Here is a 17,491-nt window from a genome sequence, read left to right as displayed (position 1 = left end):
TTCTAGAATGGGGTGCCAATTTGGGGTCCTGGACGGCACATACCCACCCAAAAAATACCCAAGTGCCCCCCCATCTACACTTCAATGAAACTGCACACTACACTAACGGTTGGTTGATAAAGACCTTGGGGTTATTTTAGAATAAAAAAACTGGACATAAAGTTTAGGCGTGTCTAAATTGAATATAAAGACACTCATTAAACATTAATTTCTTTTTTTCCATTATGAATTATTAATGAGTTTCTGAAGCGTTTGTAAGCCACCACCCTCTATTGTTTTGTCATGCGGTTGCTTATGAGAGTTCATTCTTGTAAGCGACCAGCTCTAGTTACAACAACTTTTTCAAAGTTCCAAGGTAGTCGCTCACGAGAGCTTCGACTGTATTCGATATATATTTTTGCAGTGTTTGGGTGTCCTGTACAGAAATATCCACCTTTTACCCTTTTCACGGGAATGTTAAAGTGCATTTACCATAAATTAATATAAAATCATAAAAAAATACCTGAGATGGCTTGTTTTCTCAGTCACTTTATTTATGTAACCAGGAACGACTGAACCAAACAATACACTCTGCTGAAATTCCTGAACTATTGCACTCACTGTAGGTGACATAGGGACAACTGTGGAAATCTTGTTAATGATTTCAAAAATCTGAACGATCATCTTGTCTGTGTATTTCTCCTTGGAAAGATTAAGGATGTACTTCCAGGCTGCACAGAACCTTAAAAGAGGAAATATCAAGGCTCTTTCAAACATTATATTAAGCCATCTACTTCACAGTTTATTGAATCTTCTGTTGCACACAGTATACTGGCTACTTAGATGTATGTAATACCTCTATATAGCTGGATTGAATTAAAAACAGCAGTTTCAGGCCATACAGTAGACTTAATGCCCTGCACTTACAATAACTAGCTTAGTAAATCAGAGATGGTGTATTGATAGAGCTGGTACATTGAATGACCAAACCTTTCAGATGATAAAATTCAATTCTGGCATCTCTTAATATTATTATCTTGAGGCTATTACACGATTAGTATAAATCATTATTAATTTTATTGTTATCATTATTTTTTTTTTTTTTCTGGACAGCCGATCCCTTTGTATCATTATCTTATTTAAGTATGCTTCAAGAGATTTCTTTGTCCTCCACAAGATTTACATCTATCAAAAACCCTTGTTAGAGTGTTAAATATATATAAATGTCACAAGAGGTACAAGTGTTATGGTCACGCACAGGTTGGTCCATTTGTTTCAGTTGTGGATAGGATTAATGAAATTATATTATCTAATATAAATACCTTGTGATTTCAATCATAGTTGCAGATGAACCACTGTCTTGTGCAGAGTTTGACAAATGCCTCAGAAATTCCTCAATTTGAGTGTCACTTAATGAATAACATCTTTGCAAGATATGGGAAAAATAAAAAATAAATGGTTTAATCATTAAGTTAAAAGAGTGGAAACTGTCAGACTCCTTTTTTACAGGTGTATATGTTTTTGTGGACCTGACGGTGCAGAATGTTTGAGAGTATTCCTATCATGTTGATCTAATATTTCACCATCACATAAATTTAATCATTGACAATATATGAACAAAGAACTGAGCACTGTCAGTGAGCTTCCAACATAAACTGCAGCACCGTTGATTTTATCTTTGATGTTAACTATAGTCTTCAAGCATTTATGCTGATATGAAAAAAAGTTAGTTGCAATTAAAGGCTTCTTCCCTGTGTTTTAAAATTTTCAGGGACGAGCAAAAACAGATGCCCATAAGGGTCTGGAAAGACGGGGGAGGGGGTGGGGCTGGGGGTGGGGTGTTTGATCTTGCATTTCTGCCCCTTTTTCACAAGATCAAATCCACCATCTCAAACTCCTGTCATTGCTTTTTCCAATATTGTTTTCTTTCCCAATCCAGCTCCCGTGCCCAAATTTTGCCGAGTCCTGTTTTGTGGAAGCAGTCCACTGGTGTATCTTGTTGATGCTTCCTGAATCCAATACTTTTACTTTCAGTGCTCAAATTTTCAGATCACAGCAGAAATACCCTTCCAGGATCAGACCCATATCTCCACTGCCATAAGCACCCTCGGCAGATATTACATGCAATGCTTTGTCTTATGTGAGAATTTCTGTCTATTAAATCCCGCATGCTTCAAAAATTGATTGACCTACTTCACTATCTCTGGTTCCAATGCAGTTCCCTCCTTTCTCCGACACTTTGTTACTTCTACAATGTCTCCCACAGCCAGTTTAAGATGAAATCCTTCATGACCAGTGTCATCTTCCTCACGAAGATCCACAAAAACTTCAGACAGCGAGAAACTGCCTGTTTGTCCTCTGCAGAGATCTTTCCTTTTTATCAAAACACACACCTTTGCTTCTTTACTAAATTTGCATACCACGACACCTTGAACTTTTACATTTTCCTCAAACAAATCGATTTTCTGCAGTCTACCTGTTTGCTCAAGATCAAAATCGGAAAAACTTCCCTCAGTCTCTAATAATTCTGCAAACTGTTTGAGTTCATCAAAGAACTGGTTGGAGTGCGAATTGCCTGTTAGGCGAAAGTCTTCATATTTCTTTTTATCAATAAACTTTTTGACCAATTTGTGGCGGAATTTATATGTTTTGTGATGTGGCTCCAGTTTGTAGTCATCTGTAAATCCTACTGGAACCCTCACATCTGTCAAAAAGTGCTGGAAATTTTCCTCCAAAGTGCCAGAAAGAAAAGGATTGTTGCAAATACCAACTTCTTTCAAATATTTCACGAGGTTCTTGACCTCTTCTGAAGCCATTTCACAAGCTGTTCTCAGCTAGTATAATTACAAAACAATAACTTTCATAACCTTTAATGAAACTTTTGATTGGGGAGGGGTGGGTGATATTCCATAAATGTAACACTAACATTATCGTTGATGTACTAGATTTCTCGAAGTTGAAATTCTCAAATTGTTAAAACTTATCGTTCCTCTAAATCTGTATCATTTTTAAAAATAAAACTAACCGTCACACAAAGCAAGTGCAAAATACTTCCTGCAGTTTGCCCCCGTCTCCTCTCTGGCTCAGCGCAAACAACACCATCTTTCCGAGAAAGATTAAAGCCACAAACGTCATTTCCCAGAATCTTTTACCCAACAACAATTCACTCATTCAACCAGCAAACAAAGGAAGTCTTTCCTGTTGAAAAATCGACCAGAAAAGGTCTAAAAAAGGCCTAAAATGGCCACAAATTTACCAAGACGGTAAAACTACGACAAATCTGTATCAGCATCCATTTTGAAGACGAGAAATATCTCTCTTGCTGGGGTAGAGAAGGGAGTACTTGCCTCGTTCCAATCTTCCAAAATCAAGGTACTGGGGAAGAAGTCCTTTTCGTGAAGGTATAATTATTTGTTGTTAGGTAAATAACGCCAAAACAGAGAGTCGCAACAAGTAAGCTAATTTTTACAACTAGGAAAAGGAAAGTTATTGAGGAATCAGTTCCGTTTGATCTCTTTCCTCCAAAACATACATATCTCGAGATTGCGTGACTCAGAACGGGACTATTGCATGTATCGTTTTCGTTGGCAAATTGAAAAAAAAAAATCTCACCAAAGGAAACCCCAAGCATTGTAAACCACGACTAGCAACCGCTTTTTGTTGTGCTTGGTTTTTTTTTCCACTTCTGCATGCGGACAACCTCGCGAGGTATACCCATATTTTCGAAAACTTTTTCCCGGAAGTTTTCTTTCCATTCAACTTTGCTCCCAGAATTTCTAGAATTTTCGGTTCAATGGTTCGTATTTCGGAAATTCAACAGTTTCGGAATTACTAGAAACTTTTCCGGGAAATTTCTGTACCATTTAAAACTATTTCCAAATGTCTGAAAGTTTTGATTGAAAGATTACCGCTTCGTTGGCAATCCACTTGGAATTCTGGATTCCACCCTGTGTATTCCACGCTGTGGATTCCGAATTCCAGGTACTGGATTCCGGATTCTTCGGCGGTAGAACTTGGATTCCGAATTCCAATCGTTAGCGGGATTCCGGATTCCTTGAGCTAACTTACGGATTCCAAAGCCCAGGATTCCGGATTCTACAAGCAATAGCCTGTTCCAGGCGTTCAGGTAGTAGAGCGCGGCGTTCAGATGGTGGGTAGCGAGTTAAATCGAACGCAGGGAAAACGAGGGGAATTTTTCACCCTCGCTTTACCATCTGAACGCCTACAGGCCAGACAAGCAAGAATTTCCCGGATTTCGGGATCCGGATTTCCTTATATGAGGCCCGGGCGTGAGGAGAACCGTTCATCAAATTCTGTCTGACCATTCGGTGGCCTAGTAAGGCAGTTTTATCAAAAATATATTAAGGGTATGATTTTTGAAGCATTACTTGAATAGAACTAAATTGAAAAGGTAGATTGGCGACCGTAGGGAGATGGAGAACTATGGAGAGCTTAATGTTTCGAGCGCTAGCCTTTCGTCAGAGAGAATCGCTCAAAACGCCCCAGAAGCCAGCTTCTCTATCTCCCTACAATTGTCAATGAAACCAAACCTTTTATTTCACTTCCTCAGCTACACAACACCACATGCATACCTCAAGGAACTAACACCTCAAGAAACTAACCTCTTCGTGCTTTAAATGGGCTGATTTATTACGTAGAGGAAGGCAAAAAGGGTGACGTTCGTGGGGAAGGAACGCGTGAGGTAACCAGGAGAGCTTACGGCCCCAACCCCATTTTCGTTTGATATTGTTTGATTTTTTATTTTTTTGTCATAATACTCTAAAAGTGTACCTTGCAGAATAAATTTGTGGGCACAAAATGCTCATAAAGTTTTTTTTAAATCAAGAAATAAACTGGCAGCATCTATGAACCTTGAGTCCCTTTTTTTTCTGAATTTTCTGGTCCCATGCCCGGGTTATGCAAAATGTTAATAAAATATACAAAAATTACGAAGATTTGGTTAATTTTTCATTTATGACTTATTTCTTACTTTATCCTCTTATCAGTCAGTCATGTCGAGCTTCAGAGGAAGAGATCAAAAAAGAAGAGGTAGAGGTGATCAGAACTGGTATGACAAGTCAATGGCTACGCTAACGGCAGACCAAGAAGAAGAGATTGTAGAAATTCCCAAAGAAAAGGTCGGACTTGTCATTGGGCGTAAGGGAAGAACAAAGGAGAAGATCACAAGACAAACTGGTGTCCAAATATTTATAAAAGATGATGGTGCTCACTTGAGAGGAACAGCCGAACAAATTCACGAAGCTAAATCCATGATTGAAGAAATCTTGAGTCCAGTAAGCACCCACAAGTCGAAGTTGACCCTTATGATTGAAAACAATCAACCACGTTTGTACTGGAAACTAATTTCCAAGGCCTTCATTGAGTCAAGACGTCACTACAAGTCATTCAGACAGATATATATTTCTGCTCTTTATTCTAAGCTGAACCCAAGGACAAAAATATTTTAGGAAATTCATATAACCATCATGATCTCGGACTTATTCTGCTTTTTTAGCAGGGCTACCTCAGGCTGTTGTTTTTTCTTTTGTTGTTGTTGATGTTGTTTTGTTTGTTTGTTTTTTGTTTCAAAATATCTTTAGTTGTTTTACTGGCCTGCAAAGCAGGCGTTTTTTGCGGTGCAAGCGATGATACTATAAATTAATTTTCTCCCACCATCTTTTGATTTAACAGATGAGTCACCGAGAAGGCAGACCAAGACAAGGAGGATTTGAAATGCTACAAAACCTAATGGTACCCCAACATTTGATTGGTCAAGTTCTGGGAAAAGGAGGCGAGAAATTGAGAGCCATCGAAACTAAAATCGGGGTTTCAATAAAAATCATCGATAACAATTTCCATATCAAAGGAGCTACTAAAAAGGAAGAGAAATTAGCCCGACGAGAAATAAATGAATCAGTGGTACGTATACGTTTTCTCCTAGTGAAGTAATTCAGCGACACAGATGTTGTTTTAATCGCCGTACAAACGGACGCAATATTGTTGGGAGTTGTTGCTTTTGTTTACACACATAGCTAAAAGTTTGACCAGTTTCAAACTTTTCGCAATATCTCAAACAGGGTCGGACGCAACATGTAACATCAATCAGTGTTGGGGGTTGTTGGCCAACAATGCTGCGTCCGTTTGCACGCGTATGGGGCTTAAAGTTTGACCGGTTTCAAACTTTGCGCAACAACATGCAACAGGGTGTTCAAACGGACGCAACACGCAACAATGTTGGGAGTGTTGGCCAACAATGTTGCTTCCGTTTCCACGGGGCTTTAAAATACAATGCTTCAATGATCAGTCCACTCAATGAGCCCGTACGTATCAGGGGCACCTAACGAGAATATAGTTCAAAACCACTTAAACATAGCATTGTTAAACGTATTTTAGTATTTAAACGGTAGATATAGGCATATTTTTATCCCCTAACAATTTTTCATCTGTTCGGAATTCTAGCTAACAGTCTAGTGATCCCAAAATTATAGGGATCAAAACTTACCTTTTTGAAAATTTCAGCCAGAAAAAAGGCTTCCGAAAATTCTAGGTGACCTTTCTAGGGCAAAAATCCGTTAAAAATGGGAAATTATACCATTTTTTAGATGTTCGAAAATCCTAGGAGAGGCAGGCAAGCAAGACATTTTACAACAAATGTTCCGAAAATTCTAGATCTCAAATCGTCTTCCGAACAGATATTTTCCGAAAATTGACGTTGGGTGCCCCTGATGTATCCCACATTTGTCGATATCACGCGAGGGAATGATGCCCGCCAGCGTAAATAAGCTGTGACAATGTAACATAATTATTGTTTTGCACTCTTTTAGAACCGCGCTATGAAGTATTCACAGAAGGGAGCCGCTTCGTTGAAGTTTGTCCATGTAGACACCGCCCAGTTAGAAGAGAATCACGAACTTCATTTATCCGTCGCAACACATCCCATAACAAATGCAAGCTTGGGAGAATATTACTACAAGCCTATACTAAGGGGACCTCCTTTGAAGGAGGTACGTACATTATTTTCACTTGCTTATATTTGATTAGGCCAAGGTCAAACACCGTACTTCACGTGCGACGAACCTAATGCTAATAGGACAATCACATGACTTTTGGAGGACATATAGTTTATTTGTGGCCCGAGTAGCATCATTTACACCCGAGCGGAGCGAGGGTGCAAATGATGCTACGAGGGACACAAATAAACTATATGCCCGACAAAAGTCATGTGATTATCATTATTATCAATACACAAGGCCAAATCGTACAAATTTATTCCATAAGGAAAGATTGTTTAACATGAAATCATGTTGCGGGCTGCAAATTCCATTTACAGCCCGCACATCGCCGTTTGGCCCGCGAAAAGGAGCGTTTTAGAGAAGGCAGTTTTGTCATTAGGGCGCGTGTAGTGATAATGAGCGAGAATAGATTCCGTAAATCCTGTATCTATTGATCAGTCAAGGAAGAAATTAAAAGTCAGTTAGTTGGAGCCGGAGGATCGAATTCCTACAAGAAGGTGTTACCGTGAACAGCACTTTTAATTACAGCCTGCTATGTTTCGTCTTCTCTCCGAGATCGAATATATCGACAAAAACTAAACAAATATTCATATGGCAAGTGCAAAAACAAGTGGTAAATAAGTAGCAAACGTAAACTCAAATTTAAATTCAAAGTGTAGACTACGTAATAGTGATAAAATATTTTCTCGGCCCCGTGGCAGGCTTCAGTTTGGCCTGAAAATTTAAGTTGGTTACCCAGGTCCCACGGGGGCTTTGTCTAGCTCTGTCACAGCACTACAGTTGACTCCCGATAACTCGAACCCGCGCTAACTCGAACCTCGCGCTAACTCGAACCAAAGTCGATTTCCCCTGCATTTCCTTCTTAAATTTACTGTAATTTTACCCTCGGTAACTCGAACCCTCGATAACTCGAAGTAATTTTTGTTTCCCTTGAGCTCCTTCTATACAATTCTACCCTCGATAATTAACTCGAACCACGATATAAACGCTTGACAAGCCGGAAAAAACATTGTACTGAAGTCCGAAACATTGAATTTCTTTCAAAACAACCAAGTAAATTCTTTGTCTTTACTTTTTTATCACTCCAGTTCAAATGCAGTGTCCATTCCTGTATACTTTGTTGCTTAATTTCCTTTCCTTCCTATCCATTTGCTTATTCCTTACTTCCAATTATTTGTTTCAAACTCCCGATAAGTCGAACTTTTTTCGATTTCCCTCGAAGGTTCGAGTTATCAGGAGTCGACTGTATATAATTTTTCAATCCTTACATTTGTACGCATTGTTTGTTTTATAAATATCAACTTACAGGATACACTCGATGGGTTTCTACACACAGACAAATTAAAGGAAAAAATTGTTAAAGTTTTAAAGCGAATTCACCAAGAGAAGGCCGAAGGGGAAGTCCGTGTCGACATGTGGTGTCATTTTGGCCGTGCTTACATCACTAACGTTGATGAAGGTACGGATCTTAATATAGTTTCTCAAACATATTAATAAGCAAGGCGTACCATATAATATATAGATTTAGCCAGGGCTAAAAGCGAAGCTCTCAATAATATTTAGAGTTTGCTCAAAAAAAATATAAAATCATGTTATGGTAAGCGGCGAAGGCAACGAGAACGGTGAAAAAACAACAATAGGTCTAATTAGCAAAAAAAACAACTTTGCATGGTGCAGCACAATGTTTTTGTACATTTCTTTGCCGTTGTTTTCCACGACCGCAACGTGAAACTTCCAGAAACTTCCTAGTTACACGTTTTATGGAGGAAATGTCGTACCTGTTGTTGTTCACTTTTTTTCACTCGCTCATTTTCACCTTGGTGGCCGCTAGGATTTCTCATTTTCTCACCGCCGCTAAAAAAAATTTCATGTTGTTCTTCCAACAAATAGCTCCTTATCTTCCGCTCTAAATCTCTGTCGCTCTTTTTCACGTTGAGTTTCGCTGGCCTGTCGCCCACTTTATTTTTTCTCTATATTCCAAATTTGTGGACATGATAATTAATCTAAGCTTAATACTTTAGAAAACAAGGATACAGAAACAATTTCCGCCTTCCGTTTTCGTCTTTATTGACTCTTTAGTTGTCTCTGCTTCACAAGACGCGGGTGGCTATGCGATTTCCCGGCAAAATAACCTCGAGTTGCATTTGGGTTGCCATACCTGTTGGTTGAGTTATTTTACATTGGTATGCCTCTGGTTCGGACAGACGGTTGGTCGGGCGTACGTTCACGTGATTACCAAAATTTCTAGGATGGGTAGATTGCCAAATTTTCTTACCCATGGCGCTCCGCTTCGCGCGCTTCGCGTGCGTGGAGCGTCGCTATGAATGTATGTGAAGTCAGGACCTTAGATTGTTCAATTGTTTGAAACCGGAAAGTTTATGTCTCACGTCTCTCTGTCTAAACGGGAAAGGTTAACATTTAGTACTTCTGGTTTAAGGCTGCATGGCTTGTTAGGCTCAAAAGTTTGCACCTAATAAAGGAAGGGCATCCTCGTCCTCTAACGCGAAGGTAAAAAAAAGGAAGAATCGGCTAAATTGGTTTAAACTTATTAGTATTAATAAAAAATAACAACCTATTTACTCTTGACATTACACGTTTATAATGATAACGAAAAGGACCAGTCTTAGCAAACGTTTATGGCGGGTGACAAGCGAGGAAAAACACTTTTTAGTAAAACAGCCAATCAGCCAATCACAAAGCGTACCAACTCATAACCAAATCAATAAAAAAAAAACAACTATCGACTCTGGTTTGAAAACAGCTTCAAGATGCTTTCAAAGACGACTATAGCCCCTCGCCGTATCTACGTTGTAGTTTTAACAAGAAAAAACCCTTCGAGAAAAGCATTAGTTAGATTTAGAATAAGTAGTCATCAACTTAGAATTGAAACAGGTACATACGAAAAAATCCCTCGCAATGAAAGGATATGTTACTTTTGTACAAGTAACAAAATTGAAGATGAAAATCATTTCTTACTAGATTGTAAGGCTTATTCTCAGATCAGAGACATATTTTTCTCCAAACTAGAAACTAAAATACCTGACTTCAAATCACTTTCACACGATACTTTAATATCTCTTCTTATGAATTCTTCTGATTATTTAATTAACTGTCAATTAGTTTCATTTATCTCGCAATGCTTTGAATTAAGAACCAAATTAACATCAATGAATGAATGAATGAGAACTGTAACGTTTTGTGATGTTTTGCACGTACTAATTAGTTGAATCAGTACTTAAATTTAGACTAATAGCTTTTGCAGTACGGTAATTCCTTTATGGTCATGTAAATAAAGCATTTGGTGTTGTTGTTGTTGTTGCTTTCATTGGAGCACCAGCAGAATTATTTGTTCCAGATAAACACATAGCAGAGTATAGCCGCTCTTGATAATCTTATTGGCTATCTCATTGCCTTTCGCTTTTTTCGTCTTTAAGTTCCCTCAAAAAGAAAAACGGTGGTCTTTGGTAAGTTTTACTTTTAACCAAGCAAAATAGACAATACTTTTAAAATCAAAATTTGCTTTTTTTACAGACGAATTAGAAGACACGTTCACGCTAAAAGAATTCAAAGAAAAACTAGAGGATGGGGTTAACAAAAGCTGGAAGTCATTTTTCGTAGAGGGCGTAGAAGACATGGAAGTTTTGGATATTGAGCAGAGTCTCCCATCCAAAGCGGCAAAAGAGGACATTAGACATGACCTCACTTTCTACACCCCAACCTGCAGGGATGTTCGTGTGAAGGTACTGGTTGCCCCTGAGTGGTGGGATTGCAATTAGGAAAGGTCGCGTATGGTAGTGTAACATCTACAACCAACCAGACTTCTATTCAACGGAGGTTTTGTGCGCAAAAATAACGTTCCAGGACTCTAACTAAGAGGGTTCTCTTGGGATAAAACAGGCTTTCAAAACACCCAGGTCTAGCCCTTCTAAGAAGCTTTGTACATTCTCCCATGCAGTTTTTCTTACACGATGGCTGATTCTGACTTGAAACTTTAATAAACTGTGTTAAAGCCTTCTTCTGGAGTATCGCAGGTTCGCCCTTCTTCTCTTACATCTCTTGATTTGCTTCCCAGTAATAAAATGTTCCTTTGTTGTTTGTATGAATAGGTCTGGCTCACAGAATCGGAAGGAGAAGAGGTTGGGGAAGCAGCATCATCCATGGCATTTTCACGCAGGGCACCCATTACTGTAAAGAACATTCGAACACGTGTGATGTCTGATGAGCAAGGAGACAGTTCGGACACTCCCTGTTTTCACATCTGCTCTCAGTTTCAAAGCCGATTGAGAGCGGATATTTTGATACCTTCTCAGGACCTCGATTGCCGTTTGTCCATTAGAACATGTAAGACCGTCGAATTAGATAGCAGTGAAAATTGTTGACCCGTATTTCTGTCATCCTTTATTTGACTCCCTTTTATAATTTCGCTTTATTTGAAAATCCCTGCACTTAAAAGTCTGCGATTGTTTGTGGTTCCTCTCAAACCGCTTGACCTTGAATGAAGGCTAATCTTAAAAACTCTTAACTCCTTATTTGACTTATTTGATTGGTTTACTAATTATTAAGAGAGGATGACCTGTCACAAAAAGAAAGCTGTTTGAATTAGTAAGGGGTTATGACAAGGTTACGCATAAGGCTCTTGCTGGTAACTACTGCAAGTATAATCTTCTTTGGAGGTCAGAGTTTAATCGGGTAATATTTAAAAGCACCCTGTAACGTTCTTTTCGGGGCCCATTACTCCTACGGTAATGTCTAGGAAGGAAAGGGATTGGGCGTCTTTTGTTTGATTACAGTAATTTTTAAATATATGGAATGAATCATATTTTGAACTGCGGGTAAAGATATGAAAGTGAACATGATCTTCGTAGTAGAATGAATAATCTAAGCGGTTGAAAAAGAACCTGAAAAATTCAGGTTTGATTGACTGCGCGTTGCGTCTGGTTATCGCAAAGGCCAGGATTCTGTTCCCGGTTAATCCTGAATTTTTCCAGGTTCTTTTTCAAACGCTTTGGTTGCTCTTTCTACTGCGAAGATCATGTCCACTTTCATACTCTGAGTAATCTTGTTTGACTTTATGCGCCGGGCTCAGATAATTTCAAATAGAAGAAAACATATTAATCGATTACCGCTACCAAAGAAAACAAAAGAATTGTGCTTTCAAGAGATCCAGAAAGGTAACTTTATTTATTTCTGGATTAAAGTGGACGGGTAAGGATTTCTCATTTAGATCACGATCTATTGAAACCCATCGTTGAATGGCACTAAGGACTGTTAACCAGGTTAACAAGTGAGTAGACTGAGCAGTGCTCATTTTAGGTGCTTCATCTGGCCATGCATGTCTGAGCAACCTGTGTTTCATATACGCGTATACTTTAACGATGCTGTTCCCGTGTGGTCGATTGTAATGATACAAAGGGGCTTACTGCAGCAGTCCTTTTTTAAGAACAGTTCTTTGTTTTTTTTTTCAAGGCACCACTTATGTCCCAAAAACTCCACAAGACGAAGAAGAAGACAAAATCTTAGAAGCTTACCTAACGGGAATGAGGATTGAGGGTGACCAGTTAAGGCTGCCGCCGGCTTCAGAGCTGCAGGATGGGTTTGACTTGTTTTACAAGCGGTGTAGTCGGCGAAAGACTTATCAGTATCAAATGTCGGATGGAGAACAGTTCAGCTTGACTGTTTGCAAAGATCAAGCAACAAACGTTTGCCCTTATGAGCCTGACGCAAGCAGCATTGACGACATTCGCCCAAAGGTTTTTCATCAGTGTTTTTATAATTATCTTGCGCAAAAATTACTATAAGCCCTTATGAGTTTCTTCTATTACGCAATCTGAGGGGCCCCAATTTGTTCACTAGCACTATTCAACTCTTTTAAAATGAGGTCGACGTAATTAAGGCAGTCCCATCCCTTCCACCAAAACCCTGTTTAGGCCTGGGTTGAACGGTGTTCAAGTCTGGTTTAATGAAGTACTCCCTTGAGTCAAACCAGGCTCAGCAGTGAGCTTGAAAATAACCAAAGCCAGGCTGGAAGTTAGATAAATAAGCTAACCAGGCTTCAAATCGACTGTATGAGGCTGTGCAGCATTAGTTAGTGGATGTCGGATGAATTCCCCTCGGACTCTCCTTGAGTCATTGGATTCGCTCTGTTTAAAGAGAATGAAGGGGACGTTTCAAAAGAAACTCTGGTCATGGACAGTTGGCCGGTGCTTCTCTCTCTCAAAAGATCTCGGTAAGGACTGGAACCGACTGGCCCTCAATCTAAAGCTGACATCTCAAACTCGGACGATCAATTATAACGGCAATTCAGATTAAATGTGCCGCGGAGCAAATCAACCATGTACTACATCAATTTTTGTTTCATTTTGCACTGATTTATCGGTTATTTTAATTGATGGCCTTTGGAATTGATGGCGCGCGTTCAGTTAGCTACTTGTTAGAGAATTCAAGTGTACAAGAATAACAGTCGAGATACGAAACAATGAACCGGCCTCTGTAAATTAGGTGACTAAAGCCTAAAAAAGAAGTTGATCTTCGTGAATTTTCGTCTATAGATCTTTTCTTAATCTTACACCTTGTTCTTTTCCTGTTGTTTTTTTCTTTTGTTAAAATCTAATCCTGGTTGCTTTATAATGCTTTTATTAATTTCCCTAAATTTCATTTACAGTAAAGTTCACGACGTTTCCCTGTATCTAATTCAAATAGACACTTAATGTACTATGTTCTTATTCTACCAAAACTTTTTTCAACGTTTGATTTTAGGCTGACATTCACCTGCATTGTGACGAATGGGATAGTCTCCTCGATGAGGGAAACTGGGAACCGGAACAGATTGCCGACAAGCTACCCGCTTTTCTGGAGTTTTTGAGACAAGTCCAGAGCAGTGTAGTTGTCCGTCACTGCTGATATACATTTGAGAAAAAAGATTGTGAATTAGCTGAACAATTTGATGAATTTAGCACATATCCAATAATGGTATGGTAGTTGATAACCGAGGATTTTACTCATAACACATATATAATACGCACTGTGGTCTACCAAGACGTCGTAATACATGCACAGTGCTCGTTTTTGGAATCCAAAGTAATAAATTGTACGTTTGTCTTTGTTAGTTTCAGTCTCAAACAGTTTCCGGTTAATGTTTTTCCGCTACAAAGAAAGTTTGGTAGGCAATTTTTCATTCTTAAAAGATTAACTGAATCATGTGTTGCTATTTAGACTATTTAATAAGGCAACAAACAAGTTACTAAGTTACTAAAACAAGTTCGGCTGCTTTGTACTACATGGCGCACCAAAACCTTCCAGTTTAATACTGATACTGAACGATCTACTAAACAATTAAGGTTAAACGCCCGATGGAGTAAACCTCTTGATTTAATACGTATTGTCGAAGGAGGTGGGGTGGCGGAGGGAGTTCAAATTCTTGTATACATGAAATTCAGTTAGATAGTTTATTTTTAAAGGAGAATTAAGGTGACTCGACCCAGTTTTTTTTTTTTGGGGGGGGGGGTACCATCCTACTTTGAAGCTCTCTGGTATCCAAACCTTTACTTTTATCGTAAGTCTAACACATAGAATGGATAACATATAGATCAATCTACAATATAACATAAAATTTTTGGCGATCGGAGTAAATGTCACGTGGTTATAATGCCACGCCCCTTTGAGGTCTGAGTCGAAAATCTGCTGTTGCCGGCATTTTTTCGTGAAAATCTCTCGGCTACACATAGTGCGCATTAGTGCCTTGCGCTGAACAGAGTTTCACCAAAATCGCAAAGACCCAATTCGAGAAATTCAGCGGTTTCCAAATTTAGGTCATAATTTATGCAAAAATGATAAGTAAACTTTACACGGATTATATCTAATAAACTATGAGATTCATCTCTTTATTTTGGGCATCGTTATAACAGATGGGTCCTTGCAAGTCAGCAAAACGCTTTAGGGCCTTGTAAATGTGCGCGATTTCGAGCAAAGCAAACATATAGAAATTATAGTTTTCGCTATTTGTTGACGTTTGTCAGCGTTTAAGAGTCCTTCCCACGAAAAAAGCATTTTCTTAAAAATTCGTAGTTTTTTTTCCTTCAAATTTTTTCAGGGCCACAATTGATTAACTAACTACCCGGACTCTGAATTTCATGGTCATTGAAAAACTGTGACATTATCTTCTATAAGCCCAAACTTGAGTAAACATTGAAGATTTTTAGCGTTTTGGCTGAGTTTGTGCTTTGGGAGTTGTCTATTATTTCTAGTCTGTCATTATACAGCATTCTTGTTCAGCACGCCTGCAATGACCACACCTGGCTGACTTCCGAATGCTCACCGAGATATTCCCGTCACGAGTTGGTTTAATTATTGGCTTGCATTAAACCTATGAAAAAATGATATTTTTTTAATAGTAAGTAGATTTAGTGTGTAGCACTTCTTGATTTTTTTTGCAAAGGCACAAGAAGCACGAGAATTGATTAAAAATTGTGACTTAAACCTCTATGTATCACGCGATGGCCTGTCTCACTTTACCAAAATTATTATATCTCGGTGAGCATTCGGAAGTCAGCCAAGCGCGGTCATTGCACGCGTGCTGAACAAGAATGCTGTATAATGACAGACTAGAAACAATAGACAACTCCCAAAGCACAAACTCAGCCAAAACGCTAAAAATCTTCAATGTTTACTCAAGTTTGGGCTTAAAGAAGACAATGTCACAGTTTTTCAATGACCATGAAATTCAGAGTCCGGGTAGTTAGTTAATCAATTGTGGCCCTGAAAAAATTTGAAGGAAAAAAAACTACGAATTTTTAAGAAAATGCTTTTTTCGTGAGAAGGACTCTTAAACGCTGACAAACGTCAACAAATAGCGAAAACTATAATTTCTATATGTTTGCTTTGCTCGAAATCGCGCGCATTTACAAGGCCCTAAAGCGTTTTGCTGACTTGCAAGGACCCATCTGTTATAACGATGCCCAAAATAAAGAGATGAATCTCATAGTTTATTAGATATAATCCGTGTAAAGTTTGCTTATCATTTTCGCGTGAATTATGACCTAAATTTGGAAACCGCTGAATTTCTCGAATTGGGTCTTTGCGATTTTGGTGAAACTCTGTTCAGCGCAAGGCACTAATGCGCACTATGTGTAGCCGAGAGATTTTCACGAAAAAATGCCGGCAACAGCAGATTTTCGACTCAGACCTCAAAGGGGCGTGGCATTATAACCAAAAATTTTATGTTATATTGTAGATTGATCTATATGTTATCCATTCTACGTGTTAGACTTACGATAAAAGTAAAGGTGGGGATACCAGAGAGCTTCAAAGTAGGATGGTACCCCCCCAAAAAAAACTGGGTCGAGTCACCTTAAAAAGTAGTAAAACATTTTGTATTCGTAATCGTTCACGAGGCAATGAAATGGTGTCAAATAATGTGCGTTTACCAAATGTAATTCTTGACCAAGAAGACAGTCCTTATCACGGAAATATATTCAGTAGCTGTCAGATTAGTCTTTTGTTTGTTAGTGCGGCGGCACGTTCAACCATGTAGCCCTCATCCCTAACTCTGGTTCCACGAAAGACATACTTATATATCAAAGGATGATTTGTTTCAGCTAGTCGAGAAATTAAACTGCATGAAACATACGCAACTGCTTTCTTATTTCTGACTCTGATTACAACTACCCTTAGCTACTTGAAGTATAAAACACTTTATATCCCTTTAAGTCTTCTTTGGTAAACATACCAGTTCGTTATGGCCAGATAGTATATACTACCACTCAGAGCCAATACCACTGAAGACATACTCTTTGTTCTACTTTAAATGATGTTGTTACCAAGCTTTGCCCCTTTATTATATTCATCCTAGTTTTGTTGCTGCAGTTTCCAAAATCACATCTTTCCTAAATTTAGCTCAAATCCCACAGTATCCTTCTTCATGGCGCCCATAGGACCTCCTTCTACAGAAAATAATCCGAAGTTTGTTAGTGTGGTGGTAGCATATACTTTTTTAAACTTTTCCTCCCTCATAATCCTTAAGGATTTCTGGGTCAGTTGATAATGAAGTGTCCGCATTAGCGAGGTTAACTTTTTATGAGAAACTGTTCATTGGGCAAGAAACAAGTGTCCATTGTCTGCATTAACGGTTGTCTGTATTATTATTATTATTATTATGGACTTTCCTCAGGCGCATAGAAAACTGTCGGTAATAACGAGGTGTCCATATTAAGCGGGTGTCCGTAAAGCGGGTTCCTACTGTAGTATGGCAAATTTAAGGGCGGAGAAGATAAGCTACAACACCCAAATTTTTTAAACCACAAAAGTGACCTTAAGCGTTGAAGAGTGCGTACTGCGCCGTTATTTGTTGAAGAGGCTAGTTCATAGATAAACTGTATTTTTCCCGTGGATTGGGGAAAGAGTTACAAAGACTTGAATTCATCGTAGAGGGATTCGATGAGAAACTGACGTTTCGAGTGTTGGCTCCTCTACGATTGACGGTTTTTCGACTTAATTGTGCTTAA

The 17,491-nt window shown here is 38.7% G+C and overlaps 2 protein-coding genes across 2 annotated transcripts in view; one reads left to right on the top strand and one right to left on the bottom strand.

The window, feature by feature from the left end:
- LOC140953577 (NFX1-type zinc finger-containing protein 1-like) overlaps nucleotides 1–3,236 on the bottom strand; it is a 38,445-nt gene extending 35,209 nt beyond the window's left edge. Inside the window, exons 1-3 of the mRNA XM_073402992.1 lie at nucleotides 2,173–3,236; nucleotides 1,302–1,403; nucleotides 503–721 (exon numbers count right to left, since the gene is read on the bottom strand). Of these exons, the coding sequence (XP_073259093.1) occupies nucleotides 503–721; nucleotides 1,302–1,403; nucleotides 2,173–2,795 (944 nt within the window). The 5' untranslated portion in view covers nucleotides 2,796–3,236. The remainder of the gene's footprint in view (nucleotides 1–502; nucleotides 722–1,301; nucleotides 1,404–2,172) is intronic.
- Nucleotides 3,237–4,989: 1,753 nt separating this feature from the next.
- Nucleotides 4,990–14,446, top strand: LOC140953795 (uncharacterized). The gene is made up of 8 exons (XM_073403181.1): nucleotides 4,990–5,273; nucleotides 5,671–5,898; nucleotides 6,804–6,983; nucleotides 8,301–8,451; nucleotides 10,524–10,732; nucleotides 11,099–11,333; nucleotides 12,459–12,742; nucleotides 13,749–14,446. Exons 1-8 carry the CDS (start codon nucleotides 4,992–4,994, stop codon nucleotides 13,890–13,892), a joined length of 1,713 nt encoding a protein of 570 aa, XP_073259282.1. The 5' UTR covers nucleotides 4,990–4,991; the 3' UTR covers nucleotides 13,893–14,446.
- The last annotated feature ends 3,045 nt before the right edge of the window (nucleotides 14,447–17,491 follow it).

This window comes from Porites lutea, chromosome 12 (genome assembly GCF_958299795.1).
Source record: "Porites lutea chromosome 12, jaPorLute2.1, whole genome shotgun sequence".
Taxonomy (NCBI): Eukaryota; Metazoa; Cnidaria; class Anthozoa; order Scleractinia; family Poritidae; genus Porites; species Porites lutea.
The sequence above is the reverse complement of the archived record's forward strand: the minus strand, read 5'-3'. Positions and strand labels throughout refer to the sequence as shown.

Bases quoted from the DNA above. Each gene is read 5' to 3' on its own strand.
- LOC140953795 (XM_073403181.1), top strand. From the start codon at position 4,992: ATGTCGAGCTTCAGAGGAAGAGATCAAAAAAGAAGAGGTAGAGGTGAT. The intron at 5,274-5,670 runs GTAAGCACCCAC...TTGATTTAACAG, and splicing joins TTGAAGAAATCTTGAGTCCA to ATGAGTCACCGAGAAGGCAG. The intron at 8,452-10,523 runs GTACGGATCTTA...CTTTTTTTACAG, and splicing joins CATCACTAACGTTGATGAAG to ACGAATTAGAAGACACGTTC.